This window comes from Xiphias gladius, chromosome 4, assembly GCF_016859285.1.
Source record: "Xiphias gladius isolate SHS-SW01 ecotype Sanya breed wild chromosome 4, ASM1685928v1, whole genome shotgun sequence".
Classification (NCBI taxonomy): domain Eukaryota; kingdom Metazoa; phylum Chordata; class Actinopteri; order Istiophoriformes; family Xiphiidae; genus Xiphias; species Xiphias gladius.
In genome coordinates this window covers 24,657,810-24,678,086 of record NC_053403.1, presented here as the reverse complement: position 1 = coordinate 24,678,086, position 20,277 = coordinate 24,657,810, and the positions used below count along the sequence as shown (strand labels likewise).

At 39.8% G+C, this 20,277-nt stretch overlaps 1 protein-coding gene across 3 annotated transcripts in view; it reads left to right on the top strand.

Moving 5' to 3' along the window:
- slc16a10 (solute carrier family 16 member 10) overlaps nucleotides 1-20,277 on the top strand; it is a 39,633-nt gene that overhangs the window by 6,475 nt on the left and 12,881 nt on the right. The window contains exons 1-3 of one of the 3 annotated variants that reach the window (XM_040126224.1): nucleotides 1,956-2,106; nucleotides 15,462-15,606; nucleotides 18,517-18,946. In XM_040126224.1, the coding sequence (XP_039982158.1) occupies nucleotides 2,046-2,106; nucleotides 15,462-15,606; nucleotides 18,517-18,946 (636 nt within the window). In that variant the 5' untranslated portion in view covers nucleotides 1,956-2,045. Of the gene's footprint in view, nucleotides 1-1,955; nucleotides 2,107-2,570; nucleotides 2,785-15,461; nucleotides 15,607-18,516; nucleotides 18,947-20,277 lie in introns of those variants that run through there. The other 2 variants (XM_040126223.1, XM_040126222.1) reach the window with 2 other exon arrangements.

The window sequence follows — 20,277 nt, the reverse complement described above, 5'->3', positions numbered from 1 at the left end:
ATAGCACTGCATATTTCTTGACAGCACGTCTGTCTGTGGGACTGAAATACAGGTGGTTACACACTGAAAACCCATCTGAGCTCCCAGCATTGTGAGACCCAACGGAGACAAACCAACTCACGTGTCTCATATTCAAACTGCTCACAAACTACCTCGACTTGAAATGACTTTTTTTCTTTCATAAACTCGTATTTTGTACGTTTAAGTGATGAAAAACGTATGATACTACACAACTCAAAATGGATAAGTTATTAAAAGAATAATCTGTGTTTGGGGTCTTTATATGTTCAACGAAATGCGAGCAGTCACAGGAATGTTGCAGTATCAATTACCAGCTCCTCAGTAACTTATATGGAAGTTCCATTGTCTTCTTTTTGAATCAGTCAAGTTAATGTCCTACAACGTCCTTATTCCTATTTTTGTAGTCCAAATAATAAACCAAAAATTTGTAACTGAATACTGAACACCTTTTGGTCACGACCACTCTATGGGTTCCAACAGAAAGTCCATTTCCTGGTGAAAGGCGCCTTAAAGAGGAGAATTCACCTGTCACAGCAGGTCAGTTTGTGGTGGCATTTGAAATTCCTCCAGAAATTAAAATCTCCCTTGAGTCCCGTTGTAATTAAATTAGTATGTGTGTCCTTTCATTCTGGGAACCACAACCTGGCTGTTAATGGACTCCAGCTGGAAACACAATGAAAAACGACTGATGCCTATTCAGCTGAATATGACCCTGGATTACTTCTGACCTGATGCAGACATACTGTAGCTGTGACAGTTCATCTGGAGAAGCTGTAGTTGACCTCTGCCACAACATGGCAGTGACTGCAGCGTGCATTATTTATCATGCAGCCTAATTACTGTCAGTAGTTTGTATGCTTTACCGTATGGTTTATTGTTTAAGTCAATTTTCTGTTCTGATAAGGCAGTAAATTACTTCTTTACAGACCTGCAAAGCTCAGTGTCGTATAATTAACTAACACTAAACTGGTTGATGGCTTTAGAATTAGTCTCATGATTAACCATAAGGAGATTTAAACACAAAGCATATTGCAAACTTGTGCTGCAAGGCACGTTTTTGCCTAAGCAGGATGATCATATCTCCAATGGAAGAAATCCCCTATTTTCTTTACAGCATTCAGGCCTGTCCTGTCACATTATCAACACTAAAGAAAACCACTGAAAAGCTTCCTTCGATAAAATCCTGTATGAGACAAAATGCCAGATGCACTTCTCTGGTCTTGTGACATGAGTACGTTCGAAAAAAACCAAGTGGGATCTTGATGCATTTCGCAAATGGGACACATTCTGTGTAAGACAAGTTATTCGTGACAGGCTGCTTGACGTCCTCAGCACTCACATGGCAGGTGTTATCTTTTCTAGTGCCGCAGATAACGTGCACAAAAAGTGGAATTTTTAATCAACCAATCACAGTGCATAAGGCTGGGGCGGGGAGATCCAGCTCATAGACCAGTCTGAACTGTCAGGTCAGTGGCCTTCAAACCGGTGTAGCAGGCTCAGCTTCCCTCCCTGTGGGAATGCCAGATGGGGTTACTCCTGGGCCACATGCCTTTAAAACCGCTTGCCAGTCATCTAATGTCGTAGCAGAGAGTTTAGAGTGCTTCATGATGCCGTCTTGACCAATCGGAAGAAACCTGACCCCATGTGGTTGATTGACTCCTATGTCAATAACAAGGAGTGGCGTGCCCGTGTTTTTGCTGGATATCATTTTTCCTCAGTATCAAAGGAAAACGTAAAGGGAAGCGAGATAGCTGAAGCTGATATTTTGTGCCTAGATGTGAACATGACACAGCGACTGTACGGTTGAAAGTAGCTGAAAATATTGTTTCAGTGTCACTGCCGGTGAGAGCCTGCCACACTGCGTGCGGGGTGGCTAGGAGACGTGTTTCACAATCACCCACAGGCTCATAACAGACTACACTGCAGCCAAGCAGCTGACGTGCCAGTAATTGGTTGGAGTTTGACCTGCCTCTGCCAACAACATTAGATGAAGCGTGGTATCCATAAATCTACTGACAAGAAATATGACCCTGACCCCGGTGTGCTTGTGCAACGCGGACTGGATGTTCCACATATTAACAAGAGGTAGTACAGTTATTTTCTCTTGCCGATGCTCGCACACTCTTTTCGAGTCGAGAGGGATCATAAATGACATTATTTTTCAGTAGCGCCAAAGAGTCTTTGCCCCCGGCCTGACTTACAGCTGTAAGGCGGCCTGTCCTTTGAGACCGAACCCAGTGAAGCTTGATCCGATCCTAGAGGAAGGACTCTCTGTGTGAAGCCTTCCCCTCTCCTTTCGCTCTCTAGTTTTTCACACTTTGGATTTCTTCTGCCTCGTCCTGCTTCTTTGCAGCTCAATGCAAAGTGCTACTTTCAGGTTAGATGTCTGTGAAGATTCTCAGTCAGTATATGTCAGATGCTTCACATTCTTACGTATAGTGTCTTTAACGTAAAAAGAGAAGCCCGTTTAAATGGTGTCACTGCTAAAAGCCAGGTAAAAAAAAAAAAAAAAAAAAGTAAAAAAAACCCCAAAAGTTGAACACTTTGGGAAATACGCTTATTTGTTTCTGACAGAGAGTCTCATGAGAGGATCGGCACCACTCTCATGTCGGCCCGTTAGCTACGAAGATACAGTCAGCAGCTTTTCTTTTAGCCAGACTGGAATCTCGTTTGTTTAATTCACACAAAAACAAAGTGTAGAAATGACGGTGAGCAGTAACTTTCAGGAGTCTCCACTGGTTGCCTGGCCAAGAAACAGTGCATGTAAGTACAGTATATGTGATTTGTCTCCATCAGTTGATTGCCGTTTAAAATGTGAATAATAGTCCTTCATTAAAGCGATTCTGTGTAACCTTTGCGCAACAATGGCCATTTGGTGGCTGCAGGGTAATGGTAAATGCAAATGTAGTGTAACAATAGCAGAAGAAGATCATAAAGTCAGTCACTCGACTCAGTAACGACAGTTACACACCAATATAAAATTTACTAACTTCAGCTACCATAAGCTACTGGTCATACCAGACCACGTAAGGCTGTAGCAGCAAGACCTCTGAGTTTATTCGATTGATTACGGGTGCATTTTATTGTTGGCAAATTCAGCTTTTCATTTGTACTGTAAAACCGTGTTATTTCTTTATTTGGAAAGATACACGGTCTTGCTTTTTCTGTATATTCTTGTCATTGTCCCAGCTGAATCCCACCTAGGTATCGTCCCAGCCTGTTTTTTTTTTCAAGTAGCTCTCACAGTATATCCTACAAATAGGACCTCTGGCCTGCTTTAGCAACTTAAGTTATAGAAAAACAACATTACGTGGATCAAATCAGTCCAAAAAAAACCTTCACAAGTTTAAAGCATACACAGGTTAATATTTGACTGGCCGTTTGATCTCAGGCGCGTTCGTAAGCTTGAGTTTAGGTGAAGGTTGTCAAGAGATAAAGCCTGGAGCAGGTAAACACGTTGGAAGCAGAGCACCACTTCAGTCGCAACAGAAGGACCAATTGTTTGAACTCCTGCACATGACACTCATCATCAGGCCACAGCCTGAGGGGCTGGAAGACACATGAGCAAAAGGACATAAAGACCTGCTGTCGAGCGACTTCGGGTTGGTTGACGGGGCATTGAAGGTGGGAGATGTGCTGTATCTCTGTATCTCTGCTGCTGATACTGATTCAGTGCTCATCTCCACACGCAATCATTAAGGCAGTGCCCCGAGATATTAGCTAGATATTACACAGGTAGTGCAGTCAATACAATTTGATTCAGCCAATGCAATTTGATGGATTTGATAGCGCTTCCATTACAGTTATGCTATTTTTGCAATTAGGTATGTGTAAAAGAAAGATGTTCCAGCTCCCATCATGAAAGTTAAAGCATTACACTTCTTCTTAAAAGCCCATAAGCGGAGGGAGGAAACTCTGATTTATTCAGTTGACTCTCCGCTGCATCCCTGAATGCACAAAAAAAAAAAAAAGATCTATTGTCCCGGGGGGTAATTCACTTGGTAAATGACAGCTCAGAACTCAGCATGGACAACACACATCACATGCAGCACCATACCAAACCACACTGGCGCGTTAACGAGATTCAGGGGTATATGATCGGTCTGGTCGGTGCATGTGCTTGGAGAGATCAGCCCAGACATACAGAAGACACAGTTTGTAAGCACAGATGGAGCCATAGAAAACAACATTCCTAGTATTACAGCTCTGTCCCGGGGTTTTATTATATACGCATTGTATTTTTTTAAGTTTTTGTCTTAGTGAGTGCGGGTGGGCTAATTTGGTTATTAGCTAAGGTGCGTTTTCTTCCAGCTATTATTACATGGAGTTGTCAGATTTATCGAAGACATTAAAAAGATGTTCAGAGTGGGTACTCTCTACATGTACATAGTAAAAGCTGCTCTAATCGATATTCTTATATTAACAAAGGCTCAAATCGCTATGTGTACGCAAAGTGTTGCTTATAGCGATAAGCCGACAGAATTATCGCTCAGCTCTGAAGGATGCAAGGTAGTTTGTTTATGTCTGTCGAGTGCCTGTTTACATTTAGTTTAACAAGGACAAACTACATGCAGTCATACTGAATAGTTTGTGCCTTCACCGATTATAAAGCGTTGTTGGGCATTTCCATGACAAAGCTAGTGGTCAGCACATCACATTTGTGTACATCTATTGGATTTAGGGCACAAGCAGCTTCAATAAATATTTAGTTAGCATGAGAAACCAAAGTGAGTCAAAAGCATCTGCTTTGGCAACTAAACACAGAATAGGGATCTGTGACGTAAAAATGTTGAAAAAAATGATGAAATCATTTTTTTCATATTTATCTAAAGTCAACGCTTGTCTGCAGTTCAGTAACCTGGATGAAGGAACTAGTGCAAAACTCTGATGTGACTTTTTCATTCTCGTTCTTAATGCAGATACCAGTAAGTTTGGAGATACTGAGTAAAGACTCAGTGGCTCGTTGCCATTTTCTATACTGTACAATAGAAAATGGGGTGGAAGAAAAGCTCCCCCAATCACCAACCAGCTCTGACACACCACCCCCTTTCCTTTCCTCTCTCACAGAACACAGCTCCCATTTAACATTTTTCAGATGGACCTCTACTGCAGAGAGAAGTTATTCCAAGCATTCGTATGATGTGCTTTCTCTCCTTTTTATACACAGCCATAAATTACTCTGCAGCTGTTCCGCAACTTGAGTCACCAAGCAGAAGTTTTGGCTTCCTGTGGTGTAAGGCCAGAAAACGCATGAAGGACACGAGTGGCAACTTGGGATGCAAGCACAGAAAAAAGGACATTTCTTACTACCTCTCCCCCTCCAGAGCCTCCGGTGGAGCAGCCCTGTGTAAATGGCTTCCAGCTGCTCGAAGCAGGAGATGGAATAATGATTGTGATGCTATATCATCCCCTCAGGGCCAGATGTGTATCTGCAGCACAGTGAGGCCCTGACTGGGGGTTTTGACTGGGGTGTTTGTGATTGAACAGCTATAAAGTCATACTTAAACAGGGATGGTTGTTATACAATAACACCACTTTAGGTTTGTCATGGGGCCGAAGCTTGACCTGAGAACAGCAGCAAGAATTTCCTCAGGTACTTCCCTGCAGGCTCCACCTGCAGGGGTCTCTGTTTTATAACATCCATTCGGGCTGCAACTGATTTTCCTTGATCCACTTATTTCAGGAATAATTATTGTTGTAAAAGATGGCAAAACCTTATCAGACTCAACAGATGCAGAGGGGACTAAAACCATGGACCCGTGTCAGTAACAATGACACCACCCTACACTGCAAAAATATCAGTTTGAACAAGTAATGATGTATCATATTAAATTTTAAAGGGGAACTCTTTGTCCTTTTTCACCCTTTGAAATTTGTACATTTGTCTGTCAGTGCAGAGGGAGAATTCCATCTAATTAAAAAAAAACAAAACCCTTTATTAGTGTCATGATGAAGCATGAGATATTACATAAATTAGTTTCATGTCTTAACAAAATCCAGACTCCAAGTGGATATTTTTTGCAGTGTACCTCCTCCTGTTGAGCTAATCCTGTCTGAATAGGGATTAATTATGAAGTGTAATTGGTCAGGATCTGTAATAAATTAATAACTGGGGCTGTTCTGATGAGGGCTTGAATGGAGCAGTATCACACCAAGGTGCATGGACATAGCCCTGCATCGCAGGGCTTTGTTTCAAATGAAGAAATCCTGTAAACTAAAAGAAAACCCAAATCACCGCTTTTAATATTGTCCTCCCACTTACTCTCTAACTTTTCTGTGAATAGTAGTGAGAGAATACTTGGCGTCAATTTACAATTTAGTTTAACTTCAGGTCTTCGATCCCACTCAAATCCAGATTATACATTAAACAATGTCATCTATCGTTTGTCTTGGCCAGTGATTCAAATTTCAGAGCAGACAAAAGCCAGTTGTGGAGATGTTCCAGCGCTCGTAGCTCGTAGCTTCTGTTACTGCGATTCCCCTCAGGAGGGACATTAGTAATGAGTCTCAGCTATGTGCCAAACATGTTTAGCTTAACATAGACCACAGCTCGTAAACCCATTAACCCTGCCGCTTGCCTGCTTTGTTTTTTTTTTTGTTTTTTTTGTAAGAAGGAGACTGGGTTGCCATTTTTCTTCTAATGAGACAAGCTGTAGGAAATAAAGCTCTGTCAGGATGTAATCCAAGGCCGGCTGGGAAACACAAGGGTCTCAACACCAAATTCTACACCTTTACTTGGCTTTTCTTTACTTCTTTTTTTTCCTTTTCTTCCTTTGTCCTCTTCTCTCACTGTCTTCACCAGAGAAAAATTTGCTCTGCCTTGCGGGAGCCAGCAGAGAGTTCAGTACAGTGTGGTTCACTTCCTGACCCCATGGGTCTAAAACTCTGATTGTAATGCGAGCTGGCTGGTGAGGCTGTTGGGTGGAGGCTCTAATGCAGCAACAGTTCAGCCCATTGAGCTGCTCCATCATTACCTCTGTCTGTGCGGATCCAGTCAGTCTGGGTCCTGTGTACTGTCTGTGTCTCCATCCAGTACAGGAAAGGCCAGAGGTGTATGTTACCCTGTAGGTAACACTGGACGTGTGAATGTGAAGTAAGTCGTAGCTTAACACCTCAAATTAATCTCCAACTTTCTTCACACTAGAAGAAGTCGAGCTACAGAAAGGCTCTGTCTTTTCCACCACAGGCTGTTAGGGTTTGTATATTTCTAGCAAAACAAATGGTCATTGAAGTAGTTTGCATTTCCTCCGAATGTCAAAACCAACCATCTACAATCAGCAATATTTTTATGATGTGCTATGTTTTACATTGGGTTCTGGTTTGAAAAATAAGAACATTGCGAGGTATTCTCTGAATGAATGCAAAGATATGTTCATCTTGCCAAAAGAAGAAATACAAAATGCCTTATCGTTAGGTTCACCTGTTCATCTTCACGTCATTAGGGGAAAAATAACACTTCAGTGGGTCAATTTAGAGAAGAAAGAAGAGCAACCCACGCAGACACAGCATGCCTGAGCTTGTACATCTTTGCTATGGGTAGTCTCCTTGTAAGGTTAAACAGAGGTCTCTTATCTAACTCCAATTTGCCGACTGTTCAGCAGTTAAATCAATACGTCTGTCTGACAAATAGCATTTCACTGCAGTTACGTTTAAAACTGGATGCTTCTGATAAAGACTCTAGCCAATTAACATTTGACATTCCAGCTAAATTAGGAATTTTTAACTTAATTAACATTTCAGATAAACAAGACCAAGTGTTCCCTCAGGATACCTCCACGGTCACCAACTTTTTAAAATGTCTGATTGAGAATACAAATAAAGAAAAAAATCACCAATGTCCCAACCTTAGCATTTCTTAATCTCCTCAGTGTCATAGTATTCCTACAATATTTGTTCCCGGCAACTACAATTTCGTCAAGCTATGGTCAAATAAAAACTTGGTCATATTGATCGTTGGCTGCCGAGGATCAAATTGTGTGTGCTTGAACTGATAATTGAAATGTGTTGTTTGTAAAAAAGCAATCACCTCCCATCCGCTTGTAGCGTTAGCTTGAGTTCTACTGGTCTGCGTCCCACATTGAGTGAGAGGGTGTCTTTAATCTGTTGTTGTCTTTCATTTGAAAAGCTGAAACACGATAGGGTGATTTCTTACAGAAATGTGGGAGCTGCAGTTGTCCAGTGCAGAAACGTTAGCATCTAGCCAAGCCTATGGTTGTCTTTGAAAGCTGCTGCTCTGCATCTTCCTGATTTTCCGATGACATCCCATAACTTAAATGGACTAAACAGATGTTATTCAATAGTTCTTTATCTGTTACAGAAATACACTATTTCTAAGCTGAGGCAGCTCTTTGACCAACTCTTCCATCTGTGAAAACGGGAAAGATTTTCCTCTTGGTAAGATACTGAAATGTGCACTCTAATGAAAATACACTGACTTTCATTATAATAAGATAGAGATAATAAGATAATAAGATGTATAGCCCATACTTCTTTTAAAAAAAAGGCAGTTTCATTGACATTAGTTACATCATGGCAAAACACCCAGAGAGAAATGATGAACCCTACTGCAAGGTTCCATGTTGAGGGGGTGATAGAGTGGGACATCTGTTCCTGTGGTTTTTTTTTAGTTGATTTATTAACACCTTTTCACCTCACTCTGTGTTTATTCCAGTGTAACAGCCTGAGACCTTGGGGAGAGTTTTAAGTGGTCTCTGGTGTTAAATGAAGCCTGACTTCATTCTCCATGTTGTAACTACATTTTAGCCTGAGCATCTTTAGTCAACAGATTCCTAGAATGTGCTACAGGAACAAGTTGTTTATTTGACCAAGCCGGGAAAATGGCCTGTCACACCACTGCAATATGACCCAAGTATGCTTGTCCATTAGTTGTTTCCATTAACTTTGGTGAATAGATAACTCTCCAGGCCCTTGCTTTAATGCACACCTTCTGACTTTATTGACAAATTCAAGTCAAGTCATCAGGGATCCATTAGGGCCATTCTGTGCTTTACACACTTGGTTTCATTTGATGTTCTCGGCCAGCGATTGCTAACCATGTACCCCTGTCTGTACTTAAGTGGCTGCATTCATGGAAAGCTCAACTAATTGGAAAGAATTCAAATTATGATTAGATTAAAAATTATTTGATTGTGTTTAGGAGGGAGAAAATGGTGTGATGGTGATCTTTAGTGCACTTACAATAGCCAGTAAGCTACCACCTATGATAGGCTGACTGCACAGTACATATATCACTAACCTGAGTCAGGTGTAACACGGTAACACCACGTGATGTGATTAAGAGTGTGTGGGAACTAGTTAGCAAACGAGAAGAGACATGGTTACATAGTTAGGGAAAAGTAATGGATAATTGTTTGAAGTAGTTTGCTAAAAGGAAATGGAGAAATTGTGGAACTAGCTAAAAGTAATTAATAAATAGTTGAAATAATTCACTAAAAGTAATGAATAAACCTTTGAAATAAATAGAAGAAATGAATAAACAGTTGAAATAGGTGGCTAAAAGTGGATACTTATACAAATGCAAATTTGACCAAAAACATGAAAAACATTGGCAATTCCACTGTATAAAAATACTCTAACAATATCAATTTTTATATAATTAATGTTGTTAAATAAGATCCAGCTTGTAATCTATTCAAAAAATCTTATTTGGAATATGATGGGTGTTTTTGATAAAGGTTTACGTCAGGAAAAAAAAGGTTAGGAACCGTTGTTCTGGGCAGCATAAGAGGCTCAAACAGCATGATTACTGCTGATAGGACTTGTGCATGCAGATGAACTCGACACCGAGGATTTGAGTTTTAATTCAACTGTGAGTAGTGTCACCTCAGGGGCTTTTGTATACATCCTTTCTGGTTTGCTGGGAGAGTGTTATGCAGTGTTCACTGCTGTAGGTTCAGTCATTGTGGGGTGATTGGGTTCAGAGTGGAGGGGTTTCCAGCAAGGAGTCTTTAACAAAGCAGACAGACGACTTAGGGCAACTCTGCCTTGTCTTACAGTGTCCAAGCGGGCCCGCGGCTAGCCATGGATGTCACTGGGACAGAGAGAATCCTGAAATTACATTTTTCAATCTGGAATTCCTCTTTGTCTGAAGCGTAAATGCTTTTTAAATCAAGAGAGCCGGCAGATGAAACCATAACAACAATTTCCTGTTGTCTTTGAGGGATTCTTTGCCTTTCTTGTTCACTGCCATTTATTACATTATGTTGCTTAAAGGGAGTTGATATCCCCACAAATATGAGACCAAGCAGAGCAGATCCCATTGAATTTGGTGCATTCTTCTGACTGCAGTGTCTGGAGGAGTTCCTAAGAAGCTTTGGCAGCGTGTTGGCTCACACTGGGGAAACCAGAGTGGTGCATTGAGCAAGAGGATGGAAACTACATGTAGCTTACACATCAGTATTTTTACATGTGGAAGCATAAATTTGTGTAGCCTTAGACCAAGGGATATCGCTGCTCTGTGCTCAGAAAACATCTGCTGATCAGGTCAGGTTTGGTTTAACTCAGAGTCCTGTGAGTTTGCCTCTGTTTTTGACGCTTAAAAATGAGTGTCTAACCACTCAAACTTCAGCATCTGTGCAATGTATAAAATAGTGTGGGAAACAGGGAGGGAAGATCCCAAAGTGTTTGTACAAGAATGCTTACTGTAATCCTGAAATGTACATTTATAAATATTTCAGACATTTACTCGCTCTGGTGTAGCTGACATTGACAAAGCTGCACAAAAATATGTACAGAATATAATACCTGAAACAATCTGGAATGCCCTAGAAATGTATTTTTAGCCACACTGAAGGCATAGCTCTAGGGAAGGCAATGTCAGTCAGTTGGTCGGTCCACCACTTCGGTCCAAACTGAAATATCTTGACAAATACTGGATAGATTGTCATGAAGGCTTATTCAGACATTCTTGGTCCCCAGAGGATGAAACCATGCTTTCTTTGGTGATCCCCTGATCTTTTCTCTAGTGTTACTATGAGGTTGAAATTTTTGATTTTGAGTGAAATGTCTCCAAAAGTATTGGATCGAATGCCATGAAATTTGGTACAGACAAGAGCCCAGCTGATACAGGATTTTTGTGTTAACAAAAAGGATTAAAGTGTTTACAAAAATTTGATAACGATATTTCAGCTGATATTCATTTTTTAACAGAAACACATAACAAAGATTTTTGAGAATGATTAGGGTTAAAGGGTTAGCTTTAATTCTGAAAAGCCACTGTACCTCAGCTTTAAATATTTTTGAGGCAAACCGAGTCTTTGGTGAAAATCAGACATATGTTTCCAAATGCACAAACTGTAACTGTACTGACATGCAACTCGCAGATATTGTTACAATTACATCATTTGACAGAATGAGTATAACACTATACGTTAACGGCTCATTAGTCGTCTTAGATTCAAAAGCCATGGCATTGGCTAGCGCTGTGGCTAACTAATTCAGCAACAGATCAACTGCAGGTATGTGTTTGATAGCGTCTGTCAGCGCTAGACTGATGAGGGAGAAAACAATAGGACCTTTGTTCATTTACTAACAAGAGCTGTCTGACTGACTGTTTCAAGACTGAAAGTAAAATCAAGTTTGTTCAAGGCTCAACTGCTTTGCTGTCAAGTGCACGAGAAGAGCAAAACCAGGCATAGCAGACACGACTGCTGTCAGGTCTATTTAGGTTAAACAAAAGGAGAAATGAGGGGACATGGCTACCACGAAGACACAGATCCATAAACGCCGACTCTGCTCTGTAGGGCTCAGCTGAGCTGTGACGCCTTTGGTCAGTCACAGAGTAGAGCGTTGCCAGTAGTGGAGTTGCAGTGCTCTCTGGTGTAGCAACACTGGTAATAAAACGACTCAAGCATTTACCTTTGGGTTTCCGTTACTTTAATTTCTTGTTACTTATTGGCTATTACAATCGCGATACCAATTTATCTGCAATTAGCTTCAGTCCTCATATAAAATCAGCCTGCAGATGATTCTAGTAAAGATGTTAATGTTCCTCTCAGGACGAATTGTATTGAATTAAATTATTTTTGCTGATCCCGGACTTTTTCTCTAGCGCCATCACCAGATCAATTTGAATTTGTCCAGTAATTTAGTTTATAACCAAATGCGTGGAAAACTAATGACATTCCCATCAACCGCAGCTGTTCTTTGTGTTTATTGCAATTTTGCACACTAGCAAATGTTAGCCATAGCATAGCAACACACAAAAATGAAGGTAACCATGGTAAATATTTCTTGCTAAACATTACCACGTTAACATTGTTATTGTGAGAGCTTTAGGGTGACAACAACTACATTTACTACACTGGCACTGTTAAGAAATAACAACAAATTTTGGACCTTAACCTTTTCATTCATTTTACAGTCTGACCTTGTTAACAATTTGCACTATGGCCTCACAGATTTGCAGGTTGGGCTAGACAGTGCAGTTATGATTAATCCTGTCAGGGTAGCGGAGTGTTTTTGTTCTAAGCTGCTTCACTGCTTCATAAACTCTATCTCTTGGGGAAACCTGAGAGTGTGTAATAGTGTGACAGCATGGGGCGAGGTGAAGACTCAGAGAGAGTACGGACAGCAGTAAAACCAGTAATAACCCTGAAACCTGGCACAGTGGTCTACCATTACTCACGTGAAAAACAGACTACAAAAACACTGAAACTCCAGCTGCTCTATCTCTTCCCACTAGTTTGCCCTGACCCAGCTTCAGAATTGAGAAAAACAACTTCAACACTTAATTCTACATCTCTTTGGTCTCTCTTTGAGCAGGTTTGTCAAGTCTAGTCGTTTTTATCCTACCTGTGCTGTTATCTAGTATTGGACTGTGATATCATCGGAGACCTAAAAGTGTCCCTGGCATCGCTCCGACCAAAACATGTCACTCACTCCTAGCTTCCCCATCCTTTTTATGGTCAAAGGGTGCTCCATTAGGGCTTGCACAATTCGTGTGCTTGTGTGTTTTGTCAGCGTTGTTACATGGTTTTTCCCCTCCCCATCTTCATGTTTACTTCTTCTCCTTGATAAGAACAAAAGCCGAGAACAATGTATTTAAAGGTTGCACTGTTTCTATTTATGAATCCTTTCTGGAGCAACAAGTGTTGTTTCCAGGATATGTCAGAACATAATGCCTGCTCATTTGTCTTAAGGAAAAAAAAACAACTTGGCATAAGGCCATAGCAATATACAAGTCATCTACAAATACCTCTTGATTTTTCTTTTGTTTGTTAGAGCCCAAAATGATCGAGTCCTTCTGTGCTGTTACAATTCCAGAATTGCCTGTCAGCATTGCTGTAAATGTGCTCCATGCAGCTAAACATATATTAGAGGCCTGCTGCAGCTTGTGACAGTGCTATTTAACCTTAGACTAACAGAACACTGCCGAACAAGCACTGAGCAAACACTGCAAATGGTCCCTGTGGTTGTCCTGCTGGTCGCAGTTGTAGTTCTACTGACATTCTGTGAGGCAAAAAATAATCACTTTAGCTGACTTGAACAGTAAATATCAAGTTTTCTGCTCTGCAAACAGCAGAATGAAAATGTTAAATACTTAGCAATTACCTTTGGCTTTCCGTTACTTTAATTTCTTCAAGTAACGGAAAGCCATACATGTACACATATGTGTGTATGTGTATATACGTATATATATATATGTGCATGTGTATGTGTGTGTGTATATGTGTATGTATATATTTATATATATATATATACATACACATATATATATCTGTATGTATACAGTCACAAAATTAAAACGTTGTTGCTTATCAATGTATATGTCCCTAGAGTGGGAGGATTTGCAAGAAAATTTTTTAAGAAGCAGCAGAGATATCCTGAAATTTAGTCCCCAGTATAGGTGAAGCTCCAGACATACTGAATCCTACATTATTCATAATGCACCAAGAGCATTTCCTCATTAGACGCTCTCTGCCTGGTAAGAACCCAGGTTTTTCAGACTCCACACCCCACTTGGTAAAACTGGTTTTCTGTCATAAATGTGTAATCCAAGCCCATGCTGAAAAAAAACAATGACCTCGTCAGGGTTAATTTTTATGCCTCCGTGCCGGCGACAGCCGTGGCCAAAGGTGTTGTGTTTTTGGGTTGTCTGTCCGTCTGACCCATTCTCATGAGCGTGATATTTCACAAACGCCTTGAAGGAATTTCTTCAAATTTGGCACAAACGTTCACTTGGACACAAGGAAGAACTTATTAGAATTTGGTGGTCAAAGATCAAAGGTCAAGGTCACTGTGCCCTCACAAAAAAAGGTTTTTGGCCATAACTCAAGAATTCATACGATAATTATATGTAACTATGTAAAAATAGTCTCTAAGTGAAGACAGCATGTTTCTCTTTGGAAATTATTCACTGGAATCCGACATGTCAAAATATAGATAACTTCCATCTCACCCAAAAATACGCTTTTATTTATTCACAGTTTTCACTACATATATTATATGAGTCTGGACAGACATGGATGTAAACTGCAACTTGACTGGTTGGCAGAGGCATACAACCGCAAGGCCGTAATTCTAGTTCAAATTTAACAAAGCTCCACCAGAGCCACAGAAGACATAATACAACTGTCTTTCAAAGGCTGAGTTGCACTGACCACCAATTTTACGCGTAATTTTACTATATGTACAATATTGGTGGAGTGTCCCTTTAACCATGACACAATAGAGATTTGTCAACCAGTAGAGATTATGCTGTAAAGTTTATGAAGCTATCCCTTTAATATCTCTAGCTGCACTATGAGCAGGACTCCTTTATAGTCATATTTGATGTACAGTATTTATTTGCCTGGATTATTTTTAGTAAATCATGAGTCTACTAGGGAAGGTTAGTAAGATGTTACATTATGCTGTACCCAAGAGGTAAATGATATCTCCATGGTGTCTGCGTGTTTAGTGTTGAGATTAGGCCTAATGTGTTTTCTTTATCCCTTCTTCCTGTCCACTCAATGTGTTTTCCTGCTATTTCAGGTCTTAGTCATCGTACACTTGGTCTTGTAGGCAAGTGGCATCTCCATAGCTGTTTTCTTCAAGGTCACAAAGAAAAATTGATACGGAAACAACGTGGAGTGTGATTAATGCCCAAGATCTAAGAAAGGAAACTCATGACGTGTAACATATCTGGCAACTGGTTCCCTGAGCAATTAGACTGTACAGTGTGTGTTTGTGTGCGTGAGTGAATGTGTACATGGAAACAAGAGTACCAGTGTTCTATAATTGCATCATTGGGCTTTGTTTTATAGTCAACGTCTGTAGCAATAATATTAAACACCATCTTACCGTAGACAGTTTTGTTTGGTGTCTCTAGCAGTTTTCTGCTTTGAATGTGATTTGATAGTCGCTCTGACTCACAGCTTGTTATGTCAGATTTCCTCATTGATTCACCCTCTCTTGCTTTCTCTCTGTGTCTCTTGCAGCGTGGGTGGGCTCTCTCTCCATGGGGATGATTTTCTTCTGCTCTCCCATTGTCAGCGTCTTCACCGACATCCTCGGCTGCAGAATTACTGCAGTCGGTGGCGCTGCAGTCGGCCTGGTCGGCCTCCTGGCCAGCTCCTTTGTCACGTAAGGAAGCAAATAAGTTTGTCAATTCAAAATGAGAGCATGCTATCACTACACAAGCCATATACCATATGACATCACTTAGCCAGAAAATGTAGTTAACCCTTTATATTAAAAGATCAGGAGCTTCACTTGTTTGGATATCTATTTGGATATGTTTCTGTAAATATAGAATTTACTTGTAACACTTATTTTGAACCCTTATTCTAACCTTTTTAACATTTAGAAGCATTTACTAAAAACATAAAAAATATGGCTTATAAATCAATACAACAGATTATAATGTAGAGATGTAAATTTTAATTCTTGACCTTGGACACAGTCTCACAACAAAGTCTATTTAGTAGCTATTCTGGAGCTTCCAGTTGTATTAGATGATCTCTCTTAGCAGATTAAATTTCGCAGTCAAATTTTCACTTTTCTGAGCACTTTAAAGACTTCCTGTACATGTTCGCTTAAAAGGCAAGATGGAACATTCAAGATTGACCTTTGAAACAGTAGTCAACAACACAATATCCCCACAAAGTCCATTAAGTAGCTGTATGATGCTTTTGATGATATCACATGATCAACTCCCGCTGTTGAGGAAGATCATGTAATACAACTGAAAACTCCAGCACAGCTAGTTGTAAGAAAATATAAGGACACTATAGATATGGTTATTATTCTACAATTAAAGCTCATGTGAAGCCTCTGAAACTGATGTAGTTAATGAACAGTTAATGAATGATTTATAACACGGTATAATGTAATCCTATATAATGATTTAGTACCACAAACAAACTACAAGTCCTTGTAGTGTGCTATAAAACATGTATTACCTGCTAAAGCATGTAGCAGCTTTAAAACATATGAAGACAATCTATTGGATCGACAACAATGCTATATTAGCTAGCATTCATTAACTGTTTATATACCAGTTATAGATGTTTCATAGTAGAACTTTGAAAGGCTGAGTTATAGTTGTGATTAATTTACTTATAAACGCTAAAAAATTTCCATATATCTGCTTATAACTCCCGTATAGAGGTATTAACTTATTCTAAATTTGGGAAACACTTAAGCATGTAATTGTTAAATTAATCCCCCAAAACAAGGCATGCTCCTTCTAGCTTTTATCATTACTCTGTGGGTAAGAGGCTCTGTACTTAGCACTCCATTGTGAATAATTTCCTGGAATCCCATACTTGTCTACACATGAGGAGACACTCCCACCAACACACAGAAATATCTGATCCAAATAAAGCACCAATTGTGCCACGCTCACTTTGTCATCACTTTTAAGTGCAGTAAATAAGTAATAAAATAGGTGAATTACTGCTTATCAAGTCACTCTCAAGCAGCATTTCACAAACACAGGTCAGGCTGACAGCAGAGTTCTGCAGCAGACAGTGCAAGGTGCAACATTTCTTAATCATTTGATTTCTCTGTTGGAAAGTCATTTTATAAAGCAGATAAAATGACCTCAAGCAGGACTTTGAAACAACTGGGAGCTCAATCCTGTATTTATTTGGATCTGCACCAGTGGACAAAAATTATTCTCAACCTCACTTGTCGAATGCACTTCTTGATGTAATTTCCTAATGTTGAAAGAGAGGACAAAAGTCAACCACTTATCAGAACATTGTACCTAATATTGGTGGCATTAAACATATGTCTGTTACTTCAGCAGGATTTGGACTGATCTGACCTGTGTGTTTTATTCAGGAAGTGTCACTGAGATCAATATCTCTTTTAAGTGAATTGAATATATACTGTATGTTAAATGTCCAGACATCACTGTATTGATTAGATTTGCATTACAAGTATGGATTGGAGTATGAACATCAAAGCTCTGTGCTCTTGTGAAATGTTTACATTCTGTTTCAGTTTAGAACAAGCTTAATTACTAAAAGAGGTCTGAAGGCTGTCACAAGAAGACTAACCTGCAGAAGTCTTGGTTTGTAGTATTTTTGGTAGAGCCAGTGGCATAAAAGATGGTATCATCTGCTTAAAAATGGACATTGCATTGCTCAGTTGGAAAATGAACTTTAGTTATTTAAATATCAGGGGGCCTACTATTGATCCTTGAGGGACAGCTTTATCAACCATCTGGAGATTTGATTTAAAACTATCTTTCTGAGCTTGAACCCTGAAATATATGATTTGAACCAGCTGTAAATAGAATCATCAAAACCAACGGAAAGCAGCCTAATTAACAACCGTAATGTCTTCACCTGAAAGATCATGACAAAACAACCATGATCCTTTGCTGCTTGCAACTAAGCAGCTTCATTTGAGCTGTTGGTGGGTAAGTAGGCAGCATAGCTAGATAGACAGATGTACTTTATTAATCCCGATTTGGGAAATTCTTGTGTTACAGCAGCCGAGTAGAAAAATAAAAACAACGAATAACACAATAAAATGGCTCAATAACGCAACGAAATGACAAAATAAAATAAAACAGATCAAAAGCTATAGTTTGGGAGGCTATGTCCGAGTTATTCTCTACCTTTAAGCCACATTTTTAAAATATCAAATAACAATAACAGTCAAGGTTTATTTTTCCTGTTTCTTAGAGTATTATCAATAAAACCTTTTAACACAAAGATAATGAAACAGAGCAAGAGACAACCATTATACAACACGTTTTTACTTGCTTAATCATGTTGCTGGAGTCATCTGGATAATGGAGCTCCCCTGTAGTAAAAACACTGCATAATGAGCCATATGCAAACAGCTCATAAGGTTTTTTTTTTTAGCTTTTCTCACAGCCAGTGCCATGAGAACTTGTTTAGGAGCACTAATGCAAATCAGTAGCCGATTCTTTGCTGGGAGATGTCTTGGGAATTCATTTTTGTCCTGGAAAAACATTGTCAGCAGTGAGTCAAAAGGCTGTACAGTGATGTTTCTTGTTGTTTTATTCCCTCACAGGTCCCTGGGTCCCATGTACTTCACCTATGGCATCGTGTTTGCCTGCGGCTGCTCTTTCGCCTATCAACCTAGCCTGGTCATCCTGGGTCACTACTTCAAGAAGCGCCTGGGCCTGGTGAACGGCATCGTGACAGCTGGCAGCAGCATCTTCACCATTACTTTACCATTTGCTCTGTCAGGCCTGTTGGAAAAAGTGGGCCTTCAGAACACCATGCGCGTCCTCTGCATCCTTATGTTTGTGCTGATGCTGGCCGGCTTCACCTACAAGCCCATCCTGCCTGTCAAATCCACTAACACCCAAACAGGCAGACAGTGCCCACCATTGGGCCAGGTCTTCAACATTAACATCTGGAAGTCTGTGGGATATCGCATTTGGGCCTTCGGTGTCCCTGCAGCCCTCTATGGCTATTTTGTGCCTTACGTTCACCTGGTAAATTTGCATTTTCTACTACTTTCTTCTTTCATCTGCTGTCAATCAAATTCATTTTCACTGGCTGTCAGACATGCTGCATATTTATGTGTTTTTTCTCTGATTGGGTCTCATCATCCCCACTCTCTGGGCCAAAGGTCAGTCTGATGACGAATAACAGCACATAAATGCCAACAGAGGGATTCCATGGTGGAATTTCCCAGTATCTTAATCCCATGTTTTGGATGTGTTCATTGGCACGAGAGTGGAATAAGGGCAAGAGGTCAACTAGGGAGCTTCAACAACACAGATATCAAAACACATACTAGCAACGTGAGTTTTATTAATGTGTAAGGTGAGAAGAAGGGAAGTTGAAACCCCAGCCAGGGTCCTGCACGCATACAGTGACGGTACGGAGCGTACCCGCAGGGTGAGGATCCTTCACTGGAAGGTTTATGACTTCTAATGTGTACTTCAGAACTTAGGAACATACGGTATACAACGTATGAGTGCCCATTAGGAAGGTCTAAGTAAGGCAAAGGTACTCTAAGAACTCTTTCAAATCTTTTATGAAATGAACAATAAAGCATGAGACATTTGTTTTTATTTTAATATACTGTAGGTGGACAGAAGACACTTCATTTAACATCCAATTCTAACCTAACGAACACCTCGCAAATATTGTTTTTGGATCTTTTATTTAGACAATTATGCCAACATTCTGCAGAAATGGACAGTCATTCTCCAAGACTAAATTCCAATACTCTAATTAGTTATATATTTTTAGAGCCTCTTCGGCACTGCTCTTTTCACTATGATGTTCATTGTACTGATAAAAATGATATTTTCTTATGTCGGGTCCATTTTAAGAAATCTAATTTACAGACAGAGTATACTGGATGCAGGGAATTGAGTCACATAAGTCATGCGCACCAATGCACTGAAGCGGGAATAATATGTGGATTCTCATTTGAGATTGGATTTTTTTCTTAAAGAAAGGTCTTTGCCAAGCTGTGCATTGCATCATTATTATGCTTTGTGAGTCTGATGCGTTACTGGTGTTAATGAACAAACCCCTGATCATGCTCCAAACAGCTCAGAAAAAATGTTTTCACATAACATGAAGTGTAAAACATTTTCATCTTTAATCTATCAAGCTTTAGCCTAAAGATATTTTGTGGAGTTTTTGTTTTTTTAAGTTATATTTACATCCAGTGTTTCTCACAAAAACACACTGTGTGTATTCTTTATTCCCTAACAAGGATTTTTTTTTCGCTAACATTGCGAAGCTGATTTTTTTTTTTTTTTTTTTTTTAAATATTCTGAATCCTACATTTTTTGCTAATTGTCAG